At 39.9% G+C, this 16,087-nt stretch overlaps 1 protein-coding gene across 1 annotated transcript in view; it reads left to right on the forward strand.

Moving 5' to 3' along the window:
- smc3 (structural maintenance of chromosomes 3) overlaps positions 1 to 16,087 on the forward strand; it is a 35,825-nt gene that overhangs the window by 2,369 nt on the left and 17,369 nt on the right. The window contains exons 3-19 of the mRNA XM_047365883.1: positions 1,451 to 1,489; positions 1,590 to 1,657; positions 1,807 to 1,878; positions 2,119 to 2,198; positions 2,273 to 2,351; positions 5,365 to 5,482; positions 5,750 to 5,925; positions 6,093 to 6,173; positions 6,666 to 6,830; positions 7,787 to 7,908; positions 8,175 to 8,388; positions 8,564 to 8,667; positions 9,904 to 10,003; positions 11,212 to 11,372; positions 13,074 to 13,215; positions 13,327 to 13,477; positions 13,674 to 13,826. Of these exons, the coding sequence (XP_047221839.1) occupies positions 1,451 to 1,489; positions 1,590 to 1,657; positions 1,807 to 1,878; positions 2,119 to 2,198; positions 2,273 to 2,351; positions 5,365 to 5,482; positions 5,750 to 5,925; positions 6,093 to 6,173; positions 6,666 to 6,830; positions 7,787 to 7,908; positions 8,175 to 8,388; positions 8,564 to 8,667; positions 9,904 to 10,003; positions 11,212 to 11,372; positions 13,074 to 13,215; positions 13,327 to 13,477; positions 13,674 to 13,826 (2,025 nt within the window). The remainder of the gene's footprint in view (positions 1 to 1,450; positions 1,490 to 1,589; positions 1,658 to 1,806; positions 1,879 to 2,118; positions 2,199 to 2,272; positions 2,352 to 5,364; positions 5,483 to 5,749; positions 5,926 to 6,092; positions 6,174 to 6,665; positions 6,831 to 7,786; positions 7,909 to 8,174; positions 8,389 to 8,563; positions 8,668 to 9,903; positions 10,004 to 11,211; positions 11,373 to 13,073; positions 13,216 to 13,326; positions 13,478 to 13,673; positions 13,827 to 16,087) is intronic.

Raw genomic sequence — 16,087 nt, forward strand, 5'->3', positions numbered from 1 at the left:
AACACCTGCAAAAGATTCCTGAGGCCTTTAAAACTCCCAGCCTGGTTCATCACTCAAAACCCCAATCATGGGTAAGACTGCCGACCTGACTGCTGTCCAGAAGGCCACTATTGACTCCCTCAAGCAAGAGGGTAAGACACAGAAAGAAATTTCTGAACGAATAGGCTGTTCCCAGAGTGCTGTATCAAGGCACCTCAGTGGGAAGTCTGTGGGAAGGAAAAAGTGTGGCAGAAAACGCTGCACAACGAGAAGAGGTGACCGGACCCTGAGGAAGATTGTGGAGAAGGGCCGATTCCAGACCTTGGGGGACCTGCGGAAGCAGTGGACTGAGTCTGGAGTAGAAACATCCAGAGCCACCGTGCACAGGCGTGTGCAGGAAATGGGCTACAGGTGCTACATTCCCCAGGTCAAGCCACTTTTGAACCAGAAACAGCGGCAGAAGCGCCTGACCTGGGCTACAGAGAAGCAGCACTGGACTGTTGCTCAGTGGTCCAAAGTACTTTTTTCGGATGAAAGCAAATTCTGCATGTCATTCGGAAATCAAGGTGCCAGAGTCTGGAGGAAGACTGGGGAGAAGGAAATGCCAAAATGCCAGAAGTCCAGTGTCAAGTACCCACAGTCAGTGATGCCGTGGTGCCGTGTCAGCTGCTGGTGTTGGTCCACTGTGTTTTATCAAGGGCAGGGTCAATGCAGCTAGCTATCAGGAGATTTTGGAGCACTTCATGCTTCCAGCTGCTGAAAAGCTTTATGAAGATGAAGATTTCATTTTTTAGCACGACCTGCCACCTGCTCACAGTGCCACAACCACTGGTAAATGGTTTACTGACCATGGTATCACTGTGCTCAATTGGCCTGCCAACTCTCCTGACCTGAACCCCATAGAGAATCTGTGGGATATTGTGAAGAGAACGTTGAGAGACTCAAGATCCAACACTCTGGATGAGCTAAAGGCCGCTATCGAAGCATCCTGGGCCTCCATAAGACCTCAGCAGTGCCACAGGCTGATTGCCTCCATGCCATGCCGCATTGAAGCAGTCATTTCTGCAAAAGGATTCCCAACCAAGTATTGAGTGCATAACTACATGATTATTTGAAGGTTGACGTTTTTTGTATTAAAAACACTTTTCTTTTATTGGTCGGATGAAATATGCTAATTTTGAGAGATAGGAATTTTGGGTTTTCATGAGCTGTATGCCAAAATCATCCGTATTAAGACAATAAAAGACCTGAAATATTTCAGTTAGTGTGCAATGAATCTAAAATATATGAATGTTAAATTTTCATCATGACATTATGGAAAATAATGAACTTTATCACAATATGCTAATATTTTGAGAAGGACCTGTAATTAAAGCTGCAGATTCGAGATTAAAATATGCATTTTAAATGTTTTACTTGTGTAGATTAAGTTGTTTTCATTTCATCACTTGACCAATTTTCTCTGTTTCAGTTGGCAGAAATGGGTCTGGAAAAAGTAACTTTTTCTATGGTATGTAAGCCTTATTTACTTTGTTATATATCAGTTAAAAAGTCTCCAACATGTGTTTAACAATAGTGTAATAATTACAATGTTTAACTGTCTTTTGCAGCTATCCAGTTTGTGCTCAGTGATGAATTCAGCCACCTGCGACCTGAACAGCGCCTGGCCCTGCTTCATGTGAGTTCTGCCAACTTTCAGTCTCCTGAATTTGGCTTGGATTGCTATACTGGGAATTTAAGTCGATGTTATATGGAAACAGTGTGATGTAAAAAACCTTTTGAGATTTAATTATTGTCCTGATGATGTTTTTTCTTCTGTTACTGTAGGAAGGAACTGGTCCCCGTGTCATTTCTGCTTTTGTGGAGATCATTTTTGATAACTCTGATAACCGGCTGCCGGTATTAACATTTGCTCTTTCTTGTATTACTGTCATCTCTCTCTCTCAACTTCTGCATTTGGAGCTTTAACATATCAGTGTCTATTACAGTTCTTTAAAGTGCAGCAGAAATTGAAATTTGTTTCTTTAACAGAGTTTGAAACTGTAATCAGCCTTGTTGCACAATAGTGTTGTATAAACAGGAGAAATCAGCTAATATGTGGCTGTCATCATCACTAGTGAGAAATTTCTCTCCCTCCAGATCGACAAAGAGGAGGTCTCCCTTCGCCGTGTTATTGGTGCAAAGAAGGACCAGTACTTCTTGGACAAGAAGATGGTGACGTACGTATTACTGTGGTTTGTGTATCTGTAAAAAGTTCCACAGAAAATGTCAACTCTGCCGTCTTTTGTTACAGCAAGAATGACGTCATGAACCTTCTGGAGAGTGCCGGCTTCTCTCGCAGTAACCCATACTACATTGTCAAGCAGGGAAAGGTGAGAAAACAGTGGTATACTATATTGTGAATCACTGTGTCAATGCATGACTCTAAAAAGTTCCCCCCTGTTTGCCCATCTTATTTAAATTTAGTCTCAGCATACAGTGCCTTGCGAAAATACTCGCCCCCCTTGAACTTTTCAACCTCTTGCCACATTTCAGGCTTCAAACATAAAGATATAAAATTCAAATTTTTTGTGAAGAATCAACAACAAGTGGGACACAATCGTGAAGTGGAATGAAATTTATTGGATGCGTCAAACTTTTTTAACAAATAAAAAACTGAAAAGTGGGGCGTGCAATATTATTTGTCCCCTTTACTTTCAGTGCAGCAAACTCACTCCAGAAGTTCAGTGAGGATCTCTGAATGATCCAATGTTGTCCCAAATGACTGATGATGATAAATAGAATCCACCTGTGTGTAATCAAGTCTCCGTATAAATGCACCTGCTGTGTGATAGTCTCAGGGTTCTGTTCAAAGCGCAGAGAGCATCATGAAGACCAAGGAACACACCAGGCAGGTTCAAGATACTGTTGTGGAGAAGTTTAAAGCCGGATTTGGATACAAAAAGATTTCCCAAGCTTTAAACATCCCAAGGAGCACTGTGCAAGCAATCATATTGAAATGGAAGGAGTATCAGACCACTGCAAATCTACCAAGACCCGGCCGTCCCTCTAAACTTTCATCTTGAACAAGGAGAAGACTGATCAGAGATGCAGCCAAGAGGCCCATGATCACTCTGGATGAACTGCAGAGATCTACAGCTGAGGTGGGAGAGTCTGTCCATAGGACAACAATCAGTCGTACACTGCACAAATCTGGCCTTTATGGAAGAGTGGCAAGAAGAAAGCCATTTCTCAAAGATATTCATAAAAAGTCTCGTTTAAAGTTTGCCACAAACCACCTGGGAGACACACCAAACATGTGGAAGAAGGTGCTCTGGTCAGATGAAACCAAAATCGAACTGTTTGGCCACAATGCAAAACGATCTGTTTAGCGTAAAAGCAACACAGCTCATCACCCTGAACACACCATCCCCACTGCCAAACATGGTGGTGGCAGTATCATGGTTTGGGCCTGCTTTTCGTCAGCAGGGACAGGGAAGATGGTCAAAATTGATGGGAAGATGGATGGAGCCAAATACAGGACCATTCTGGAAGAAAACCTGTTGGAGTCTGCAAGAGACCTGAGACTGGGATGGAGATTTATCTTCCAACAAGACAATGATCCAAAACATAAAGCCAAATCTACAATGAAATGGTTCACAAATAAACGTATCCAGGTGTTGTAATGGCCAAGTCAAAGTCCAGACCTGAATCCAATTGAGAATCTGTGGAAAGAGCTGAAGACTGCTGTTCATGAACGCTCTCCATCCAACCTCACTGAGCTCGAGCTGTTTTGCAAGGAAGAATGAGCAAGAATTTCAGTCTCTCGATGTGCAAAACTGATAGAGACAAACCCCAAGCGACTTGCAGCTGTAATTGCAGCAAAGGGTGGCGCTACAAAGTATTAATGCAAGGGAGCTGAATAATATTGCACGCCCCACTTTTCAGTTTTTTATTTGTTAAACTAGTTTGACACATCCAATAAATTTCATTCCACTTCACGATTGTGTCCCACTTGTTGATTCTTCACAAAAAATTAGAATTTTATATCTTTATATTGGAAGCATGAAATGTGGCAAGAGGTTGAAAAGTTCAAGGGGGCCGAGTACTTTCGCAAGGCACTGTGTATAGAGATATGATAAAATACTAATTTATTTTTGGAACATGTCTAAAATGTATCCTAGATCACACACATACAAACATGCAGAGAAATGTACTGGCACCACTTTTAATTTGAGTAGAGTGGAGAAAATTACTATTTTTAAGACAATTGTCTTTTAGCTAAACCAGAAGTGCAGCAATTATTGGCACCCCTGCAGTTGATGCTTTGTGATCCCTTTACTCTTCCCTTACAATATTTCCAAAAGTTGGAGCTTAGAGAGGGAGCGATCTTTGCCCATTCCTTTTCTTCTAACCTAGCCCAACATCCTGACTGCTCTCCTTTTCTTCAGCTCACCCCACAAGTTTTCCATAGGATTTAGGTCTGGGGACTGAGGTGGGCAATGTAAGAAGGATGATTTTTGTGCCCAGTGAACCATTTCTGTGATGTCTTAGCCATTTGCTTTGGCTGTCTACCCTGCTTAAATACCCACAGACAACCCATCATTACTTTCCTGGAAGAAGGTGTCAGATATTTGTTGGTACCTGAAGGAGTTCATGATGCCCTTTGCTGTAACAGTTCTATTAGTGCTTTTATCAGTACTATAATTAACAGTGGGTGATAGATGATTATCCACATATTTATTCAGTTTCACACAAACCTTCCTGCGTTGTTTGTTGCCAAAAAGTTTAACCTCAGCCTCATTTGACCAAAGCACACAATGCCAGCTCAGCAAAACTCCACTTGTTTACGTTGTTGATTCCAGGACAGAAAAGGCTTTGCCTCGCAAACAACTGGAGATGGCATCTAATAGTTGTTGTACTTGGTCACTCCAAGATGCCCCTCTTTGCTGCAGTTCTTAACGTGCTTTTTAACCTCCCTTGCCTTCCTATGATTGAGTGTGGTGATACAATTGGCATGGGTCCTCTTACACCCTGGTGGCCAGTGGTTAAAAGTCATCTGTGTCACACAGTGTAAACAGAAAGTCATGTGTTACTAATTAGAAATTCTTGCTCAGTTAAAAAAATGCTTCAGTTACATTTATTTTAAAGGGATTTTAGAGGTGCCAACAGTTGTCGACAATGATTTTTGATAAAAGCAATTATTTCCTAACATCTGCCTTAAATTAATGGCTGGATTTCTCTAAATTCAGTGTGAAATTGTGCGATGAGTAGGAGTTTCCAACAGAGTTGTCCGTGTCTGCTTGAGCTAATGTCTTTGTGTCCTTTTTAGACTGCATGTTCTTATGAGATAAACTAACTATAGGTTATTCCACTTTCATTGCATCATTTTAATTCTTCATGCAGATCAACCAAATGGCCACAGCACCTGATTCTCAGCGCCTGAAACTTCTGCGAGAGGTGGCAGGAACACGGGTGTACGATGAACGGAAGGAGGAGAGTATTTCTCTCATGAAGGAGACGGGTAAAATCTTAAGCCATGAGATATAAAACATACCAAGTTTTGATACACTTGAACAGAAATATCAGATCACACTGAGTTTGGACCCAGAAGCAACATTTCTTTATATTTGGTATTATTTTTATGATTCATGTTGCCTCGGTTGCAACAACAGTGCTTATCAGTGAACATCATGTACTATTAAGCTAAGGTTATTGTGAACTCATCGTGCATTTAGTGGATATTTTGACACTTTTTTTGCACAACATCCCGTTTTGTGTATTTTCCCAGAGGGGAAACGAGAGAAGATCAATGAACTGTTGAAGTACATCGAGGAGCGTCTGCACACCCTGGAAGATGAGAAGGAGGAGCTGGCTCAGTACCAGAAGTGGGACAAGATGAGGAGAGCTCTGGAGTACACTATTTACAACCAGGAGCTTAACGAAACTCGTGCCAAACTAGATGAGGTAATGTATTTCCCCTGCTTTGAAATACTGTCGTTAGGTCATTTGTAAATTAGACAAATACTTGTTTAAATGGATGAGTCCAACAGTAAAAGAGCGAGCAGCCTTCTCTTGCCTTTGTTATTGTGTCTGTTTCTTGAATTTTGTGTTTTGTTTTTGGTCTTCTCCAGCTGTCCAGTAAGAGAGAGACCTGTGGAGACAAATCCAGACAGCTGCGTGATGCTCAGCAAGATGCCCGGGACAAAGTGGAGGTAAAGTCTTCATGAAGGCTGGTGCTGAAAAACAAGCTGTAATATTTCTATAATCCTTGTGTTTCCTTATCCAACATGTTTAAATGTGCTTTAAATAACATTTTTCATTGATATCTCAGAGTCTTATTATATAGAGGATTTCCTAAAACCACAGCTGCTTTTGCATTAAGTGTTTCATTGTTTTTTGTTTTTAACGTTTGGTAGATTGATCATAAACAAATGTAGGATATCTGTAATATAGTGTTGTTGTTGTTTTTTCAACATGTGTAAAAATAAAGTGCAAATTTATATATGCTTGAGCCTTTATTCTGCAACTTTTCTCTGTGCTTTTTGTGTATTTATTGGCAGCAGTTTCCAAACAGTGAGATAAATTATTTTTAGATGAATAAATGTAACGCTTCCTACAGTAATGTTGTCTTGTAGTGTGAAGTTAACGAGTTGAAATTCTCCTGAAATGAACCCACAGTCTGTTTTTCTGTTTCCTGTTTGTAGGAGACTGAGCGCGTTGTGCGCGAGCTGAAGTCCAAGGTCTCTGCTATGAGGGAGGAGAAAGAGCAACTGTCGGCCGAGCGCCAGGAGCAGATCAAGCAGAGGACCAAGCTCGAGTTGAAGGCCAAGGACCTGCAGGATGAGCTGGCAGGCAACAGTGAACAGAGGGTACGGAAGCCTCTAATCTGCGTCATATTGAACACGTGATGGTGCACCAACACCCCTCATCCATCAGCATCACTATGGGAAAAGAGTCTTCGCTCCTTTAACCCACTTTGGTCCAAACGGTTATTAACGGGAAAGTCAACTACTTACTTATATGAATTTTTATGTAACCATTGTTTTGTTCTTCCATCCATTCTTCTCTTTTCTGGATTGTACAGGCTCCGTTTTCTCATGCATATGTTTATACCTGAACTTCCTTCCCTCCTTCCTCTCTGATCTCCTCCATCTCTCTCCAAAGCCTTTCAAGGCCCAAACCATGCACTTTATTATTTTTCTCGCAGGTTATCTTATGTGCTAATATCAGTGCTTAGTGACTGTTGAAAGACCATTAATAATGTTGATGGAAGTAGAAAACGTCTCCACCAATGATGAAATAAAATGATTGTCTATTTTCCAAACGTTATAAAGGAAAAACAAAACGTGAGCATTCCTTTTGGGATGAGTTGAAAAGCCAAATGAGTAAATCAGCAGAGTCACCTTTAGGTCCGCTATACATCCCTTTTGGCATGAACTTTTGTATGCACAGTTGGCATAGATCACTCTCCATATGGCCTTGTGCAGAGTGGTTGTGTAGTGTGAAGATGAGGATGATAGTCATATAAAAAGGGTTTGTTGGCTTAGTTTTTGAATTGTGAGCTTCATGCTGGCTGGTGGTTGTTTGATTGAAACCATCTGGCTACTACGGGCACAACAATTGTCTAAAGTCGGGCAAAAATAAAAATCCTTACTGTCTTTTGTCCTTGTTTGATCATCCTTTAATATGTTGACTAAATGAGCAAAAACTGGAGTGCTTTACCTTATTGTCTACCAGCAAGGCCAGTCAGTCATCTATGCAAAGGCACCTTACTAAAAGAAGTTTGAAGGGAGTTTGACTTGCTTGAAATGCTCTGTTCTGTCAGAAACGCTTGCTGAAGGAGCGTCAGAAGCTGCTGGAGAAGATTGAGGAGAAACAAAAGGAGCTCCAGGAGACTGAACCCAAATTCAACATGGTGAAGGAAAAGGAGGAGCGGGGCATCTCTAGGTAGGGATGACTCATAACTACGCAGCTGATGACCAGGCATAGCTCGATGAGTCAGTCAGCACATACCGAAAGCATTTTGATTCTAGTATTCTTCTCCAAAGTCTTTAAGTACAAAAAAAATTTGAAAAAACAAAATTTCTGCCAAAATTAAATCACAGCAATACCCACTGAGGTAAAATGATATTTAGTTTGTGACAGATATACCTTATTGTTTAAATTAAATACTAAAACGTACTTCATTTGTCTTTTTTTTTTTTTTTTCCCAGACTGGCCCAAGCCACCCAAGAGAGGACTGACTTGTATGCGAAGCAGGGCCGTGGCAGTCAGTTTACCTCCAAGGAGGAGAGGGACAAGTGGATCAAGAAGGAGTTGAAGTCCTTGGACCAGGCCATTAATGACAAAAAGAGGCAGATTGCAGCCATCCACAAAGACCTGGAGGACACTGAAATGAATAAGGAGAAGAACCTCGAGCAGTACAGTGTATGTATGTTTAAGCTGAATTTGTCATTGTAACCGTCTTCTTAAGGACAGCTTGTTTCTGTGGTGTTTCATAATCACTTCACATGTCCGTAAGAGCTAAACCTTTAAATCTCTTTATATCATAGGCTTTCTCTTTCGTTTGAGCTCTTAAAAAGATTTAATTTATGTCTTTTAGAAACTTGATCAAGATTTAAATGAGGTGAAGACCCGTGTGGAGGAGCTGGACAAAAAGTACTATGAAGTGAAGAACAAGAAAGATGAACTCCAAAGTGAAAGAAAGTAAGAAACCTCAATTTTTCTGTCTTGTTTTGCCTCTTACTTGTATCATACAAAATTATTTTTCCTGATGTGTCACAAAATTTATATCGTAGCACCTCTCTCTTTCTTCAATTTGGCCCAGCTCCGCTCCACTCGGCCCGCTTTGCGAGCGTTTCCATTACTGTTCTTTCTGTCCCAGTACCTACATTTTTTGTACCTACTCCTGAGCTATTTACAAATTATAACCTATGCCTGAAGGGTGTATTTAATAACATCCTAAACCAGATGATCTCACATGAAATCAGCTGTTCAGACACACAAACATTTCCCACAAAACGACACCACTATGAAACACCTGCAGGAGGAAGGAGAACAACTTGTCCTTGTCGTATCTGAGCTCAAGAAGCTGTAGCAGCCAATACAGTCTGTTTAGTCTTTTAGTAAAACAATTTAAGTTGTCTCTAGTAAAGAAATGAACCAGTTTCTTTGGGGTCGATGCTATTATTTTATTTAGCTGCTGTTGAGTTTTCTCACAAGGGTCTTTATGTGATTTCCTTTAAATTGTTATGCCTGCATCTTATAGAACATTGAAATTTCCCCCCATTAAGCCAGTAGGTTTTATTCATAATTGCTTTTCTATACCTGCTTGGCAGTCTTCACAGTTTGCTAAAACAGCAGATTTAATTATGCTGCAGAATTTGATACCTTAGGTCCTACTGAGTGACGTTAAAGATCTAATATTATATCTGTAATGCAGATTTAGCCTGGTGAGCCCTGCTTCTTGTAAGAGACCATAACACAACTGTTGTTTAAGCCATTTCCACCACTAAATATAAATATCAAAATAATGGTTTTAAAAATATATATTAAATACTAAAATATCTGTCAAATTTTCTCTGTAAAGCAAACTTAACTTTGATCTGTTGCTTTTGTCCAGAGAGTGAATAAGAAAAGTAATGGACCTTTTATTAGAAGCAGCAATAAATTGTTTTGTCTTTAAAATTTAATAAATTAATTTACAAACAGGTAAAGTTGAAGCTGTATATTCCCGATACTTTTTGTTGTACAAATATTTCAGAATGAAAACATATTTTTTATTTTTTCCATGAATGTAACAAACACTTGTTTTAAAGCCGTAGCGTTTTTTTTTTTTTTTCCTCCTCACTGAATGCTTTACCTCTGAGTATCACTGCCGCAGTTGGACCTGGATCTTTCTGGTGACATAAGTTTCTGGTGCGCCTGTCTGTGTCTGTCCAGCTACCTGTGGCGTGAGGAGAACGCAGAGCAACAGGCCCTGGCAGCCAAGCGAGAGGACCTAGAGAAGAAGCAGCAGCTCCTCCGAGCGGCTACAGGCAAGGTCTGTGTCGCTCTGCATGACTTTGTGATTATTGACTTGTGTAATAGAAGACCACGACAGCCAATACATCCATCTGTGGACGAGGAAATCAGAAAGTCGTATCACATGGCTGGAAAAGTTGACAAATTTATGACGACGTGCTAATCTTTGTACTTGACCACTTATACCTGCAGATGATCTATTTTTGTAGTGTAAAATTGTCACGCTGTAAATCTGTAAGTTCCACATGGTTCTCTGTCCACATATTCACAAACTCTGCTAGGGAGGAAACTGGCGAGTGTTGGTGATTTCTAAGTAAAGTGCTTTGGTCTCCAAGTGAGCCCACCTGAATGCTGCGAAGAATTCACTTTTGTGACTCACCCGCTTGTCAGAATAGGTATATCAAATGAAATCATTCATCTGCCTCAACACTCGCACCTCATGATGGCTTGCTAAATTTACGAATGACTCACTCGTCTCTGCCTCATTCAGTCATTTCTTCTGGGCATAAACATCAATCAAATATTACCTCTGAATAATATCTGCTGAGATGAAAGGAGGCTGCTTGGAGCTTCATGGACAAATGTCATGCATTTATGTACCTTTGTCTCATCGGTCCCGGTTGATTCAGTCTGTTTCCTGTGTTTGATGGACTCACCCTTATCTATTCTCTGCTCTAGCCTGTTAGATTTGCAGTCTTTTAGTCTTACGTTGTATTGAAGTGACATTTTCTTATCTGTGTTTGTCCTGGCCTCACTTACATTGGCTCTTTAGTATGTTTTTATGTTATTTTAAAGTAAATGCAGAGATTGTTGGTGCATTTCTGCTGTTATAAACTTTGTTTGCTTTGTCAGCATTTTACTTTCTTTAAGGATATTTATTTCAAGTCTGATTTTCTTTTTAAACATATACAGAATTACTACACTGTTCTAGAGTATGATTTTATTTTTATTTTTTGTAATTTTCCTGGTCGGGATAAATAGGGAAAAAAGAAACGTAGCGAAACATGTGAGCGTTACCAGACTTTTGCCTTCACTGCATTATTAAAATAACATGGTCATGGTTTTACCAAGAAGTCATTGTAAAGTGTGCAGGGTTTGTTTGGTCTGAAACGTGGGAAAGGATCTGGGAGCGGAGTAACAAATCTAGAAATACGAGTCTGGGAAAGTCTTGATTTTGAAATGGAAATTTTGAGACCTTTCATGTGCTTTCCCCCCTTTCTCCTGTAGGCCATTCTGAATGGTATCGACAGCATAAACAAAGTTCTGGAGCATTTCAGGAGGAAGGGGATCAACCAGCATGTCATCAACGGTTACCATGGCATTGTCATGAACAATTTTGAGTGTGAACCAGCTTTTTACACCTGCGTGGAAGTGACAGCAGGGACTAGGTGAGAAATGTTTCTTGCACACATGAAAATCACCTTTAAATTAGTTCAATAACATCATCAACAAATGGACTACAGAAGTAGCTTTTGCTTGATGTGTTTGTCGCTTGCCCAATAAACTCCATCCTTTGTTAGTTAACATTGTTAGTGTGGCTTAACGTTTAACGGAACAAACCTAAACCATATTAGGTAGCAGAAAGGCAACAATGCCAACCTGGACCACTTCTGTTTTTGTTGTTATGGTGCCTCTTGGCAATAAATCTTTATTTCCCTTTAAATAGTGCCACATTTGTAAGAAAAAAGGCATTTATGGGTTGAGCAGCAGAGTGGAGCATTTGTGTTGCTCCCATGAGAAACATGCCACCGTTTGAAGGGAAATGAACAGATTTCACATGGAGGACCATTCCTGCCATAATTAAGAATCTATACAGAAATAAATAAATGCTCAATAAATAAATAAGCAGATGATTAAATACACAAAAATGCTGTAAAAAAAATAAATATAGGCAGCAGTTAAATTATTCAATGAAACAAATTTATATATCTAATTTAATTCACTTCTTTATTTATTCACCTTTGTAATAATTACCTTATTTATTATCTATTGCAATTTTCAACTTTATTTAGTGATGACTTATTTTTAAATGTATTTATTTATGTATATGTTTTAATATTATCTGTCTGTTTTATTTTTCCTTTGTATTTTTTTAACTTTTTTACTCTTCTGCCTATTGGCTGGTTAGCTTTAGCCTCCATAGCTCGAATCTGCATGGCTTTTCACCACCAAAAAGTATTTAGCAATGGCGAACTCGGCAGGGTTTAAATTCCTCCAGTCTATCAGCGCTGTGTGGTGGGGGACGGGATGCGGCGCGGGTGTTCGGAGGAGGACTGTATGCTTGGCTCGCTGTATGGAGCTCCAGAGCTCTTAAGGGAAACTGCTAACACACTGGAGGAATTAGTATGTTTAGCCAAGAAGCATTTTTGCAACAAAGCAATAATCCATTAGACACACCTTTTTTATGCTAGGTTTATAAAAATCAAATGAGCTCTTGGTTGTATGTAAACCTCCTGCGGTCTGGGCTTTATAAAGGTAACTTTGTTCTGGGAAATAAACAAGTTCTGTTATAGCTCGGAGAGTATAAGGAGGTAAAACATTGTCTTAATGACCCCAAGATTAGACACCTCAGATTAAAATGATTCCAGTTTCTGTCTGGATCATAATGGGAAATATTGCTCACTGAAAAGGTTTTAATCTTTCAGAAATGTTGCATGTTCTGTAACTGGGAATCTGTTTGTGTTATTTTTCTTTGACCTAATTTCATTTTTAGAATACTAAAGACAACAGGAAACGTGTTGAGTTGTTTTTAAGATATAATCCTCTGAATAAAAATTGTAATCTCATTTAGCTCCAAACATTTAAAGGCATTTTAATAACAGTTGGTGCTTTGCTTCCTCCATCCTTCAGGCAATGTGTGTCCATTGTTAATTTCTGTCTTTTAAAATATAGCAGATTAAATAAAATATACACACAATATGATTAGCATTAAAAGTGTACTGTGTCATAATCCCTAGAAACATGTAAGAAGGATCATCTGAATGTTTGTGGCTCATTTTTAAACAGGCTTCTTATATATATTTTATCTTTTTGATGGAAACATTTAATGTATCCAGTAGTTTTAGTAAAATGATCAACTTGTCTTCCAGACTGTTTTACCACATTGTGGAAACTGATGAAGTGAGCACAAAAATCCTGATGGAGTTCAACAAAATGAACTTACCCGGGGAAGTGACGTTCCTTCCACTTAGCAAGTTGGACGTCAGGGACACCGCCTACCCAGAAACAAATGTGAGAGACTTGCATTATTTCCATCTGTTCATTTATTGACCCAGATCTTCGCTCTGAATGCGAGGTTCAACCACTTTTAGTTATGTTCCTGTAACTTGTCTTTGTCTTAAGGATGCCATCCCTATGATCAGTAAGCTGCGCTACAGTCCAAACTTTGACAAGGCCTTTAAGCACGTGTTTGGAAAGACACTGATTTGTCGTAGCATGGAGGTTTCCACCCAGCTGGCTCGAGCTTTCACCATGGATTGTATAACCCTGGAGGGTATGCCAACCTTCAGTTTACGGTTTTGTAATGCTAAGGTTCTGTATCACATGTTACTTAATGTGGAACATGTTGCATAAAGGTGCTATTGTGCAATTTTCTACTCTATTGTCCCCTATGGAATGATTGACCCAGAGGATAATATTGTGGTAGCCCTACATTATCGTGATCTGTAACCTGTTGGCTTTTTTTCTAGGGGACCAGGTAAGCCACAGAGGAGCTCTGACAGGAGGCTACTATGACACAAGAAAGTCTCGCCTGGAGCTACAGAAAGACATGAGGAAGGCTGAAGAGGAGCTGGCTGAGCTGGAGGCCAAGCTCAATGAGAACCTGCGAAGGAACATCGAACATATCCTTTTCATTAAAATCTGAGAATGTACACCAGGGAGATTTAATGGGGGTTTTTCTGAGAAAGATGCAAAACAGCATAAAAGTTAACATCAAAAGTTTCCATTGGCAACTTTACTACAGACTGTTTTTTACAGGATTACTAAAAGGGAAATTTGTTTGAGAAGTTCAACATCTCCTCGGTTCCCACAGTTGGGCATGGACTGGATGAGTTTACTGGAAAATGAGTCACACATCTCCAGCCAAACCATCACATGGACAAGCAGATAGCACACACTGATTTATTGATTAATGTAAAATGAGTCACACTGGAATCCCACAAAAAGAGAGAGGATATGAGATCAACCACGATGTTTGTTTTTAAAAAGTCTAAACCGAGCTGAGAGGGAAGTCATCTGACTTTTAAAACCATAGATACAGTACATTGTGCAATATGCCAGACAAAGTCAGTTCCTGTCTTATTTGTGCCAGTGTAAGCAGATTCAAAAAATGTTCATTTCCCCACATGAAATCCAGACATGGCATGTTTTTATCTTTACTGGAGAATCCTTCTCAGTGATTTATTAAAGAGTAATAAAATACTCTGTCCAGCTCCACCATTTACCAATAGAAAGGGTAATTATTACCACTATAATATATTTTCAGCACATACTTTCCTATATAGGATTAACTGTTAAAAAATGTTTTATAAGCCCAGATTGCTACATCTTTCCCAATGACTCTAATTTCTTTCCACTGTAGTGAAGCAAGAACAGAGCAGCTGCAACGACGCACACTCCCCTGCTGTGCTTTTGTTCCTAGCAGGTTCTTTTACTCTTTAGTTTCAGTATACTTTCATAACAACACACACAGTAAATCTGTGCTTGTTGGGTGGTGGGTGCCAGGTAGAAGAACCTGTTATGAGCAGTAATGTCATTCATTTTGGTCTTTCTTTTTTCACGGTGAACCTGAAAACAGCATATTTACTTTAATCTGATTGAGTTCAAAACTATACATACAGGCTCAAATGTATACATCCTAGAATTTCCACATAGCAAGTTGTTACTTTGACCGCATGCTTTTTTTAATCCATCAACACAGTTGACATTTAACCCTTCTACTCATCAGAAGTGGAGGAGGTCATTTACATTTTTTGGTTTTCTGACTTTTAAGCCAATAATTGTTCAGAAGGGGTTAAGCTTAGCCAGTTTCAGTGATTCTGAAACAAGTTTCAAGCTGTGTTTGGGACCTGTTGCAACATCCAGCTGTGTAGAGCCATCTGTCATTATTCCATCCCTGTTGTCTAATACATCAGCTCCACTGGTTGCAGACCCTCAGCATGATGCCACTGTGCTTGACTAATGATGCAGTGTTATTAGGTTTAACAGCCTCATCCAAACAGGGTTCTTGTCTTTGAGGCCAAATAGCTCAGTTTGTCTTGTTTCACCATGACGCTCTCTCTATGGAAAACGTTTGGCTCGTCCGTGTGAGCAGCTGATTATTTCAGTCAGTCATTTTCTACCGCTTATTCCATAGTGGGTCACGGGGAAGCTGGTGCCTATCTCCAGCAGTCGGAGAGGCGGGGTACACCCTGGACAGGTTGCCAGTCCATCACAGGGCAACACACAAACAACCATGCACACACTCATTCATACACCTAAGGGCAATTTAGAGTGACCAATTAACCTAACAGGCATGTCTTTGGACTGTGGGAGGAAGCCGGGGTACCTGGTGAGAACCCAGGCATGCACGGGGAGAACATGCAAACTCCATGCAGAAAGACCCCCGGCCGGGAATCGAACCCAGGACCTTCTCGCTGCAAGGCAACAGTGCTACCAACTGCACCACCGCTGATTATTTCAGTTGAGCTTAAAGGTGTCTGTGTTTACCATAGGGTAGAAGCACAATTTGGCATGGGACATTTAACTAGATTTTATTAGGGATTTATGCATATACATATGTATTGAGAATTTTGACCCTGTGTGGTGTAAAGAAAATTTACAATAAATTAAAACTTAAAGGGAAAAAAACCCATTAAAGTTATAATTTGTACATTTAGTCGACCCTGGGTAAAGAATGGTTCAAACCAATCATAAACAGCTAAATGTTTGACATTCATACTGATGAGTGTGTGTACATTTCCGACTGGCACTGCATGCTCAGTTTGATTAACTGCAAGAACTGTTAGTGGAGAAATGGAGGCTCAAAGTATGTTGGAAATAAGAACGTGTTACAAATACAAAATAAATCCTAACTGACATGTAAATATTTTACTTCCCGTGT

The sequence above is a fragment of the Girardinichthys multiradiatus genome, chromosome 5 (genome assembly GCF_021462225.1).
Source record: "Girardinichthys multiradiatus isolate DD_20200921_A chromosome 5, DD_fGirMul_XY1, whole genome shotgun sequence".
NCBI classification, from domain to species: Eukaryota; Metazoa; Chordata; class Actinopteri; order Cyprinodontiformes; family Goodeidae; genus Girardinichthys; species Girardinichthys multiradiatus.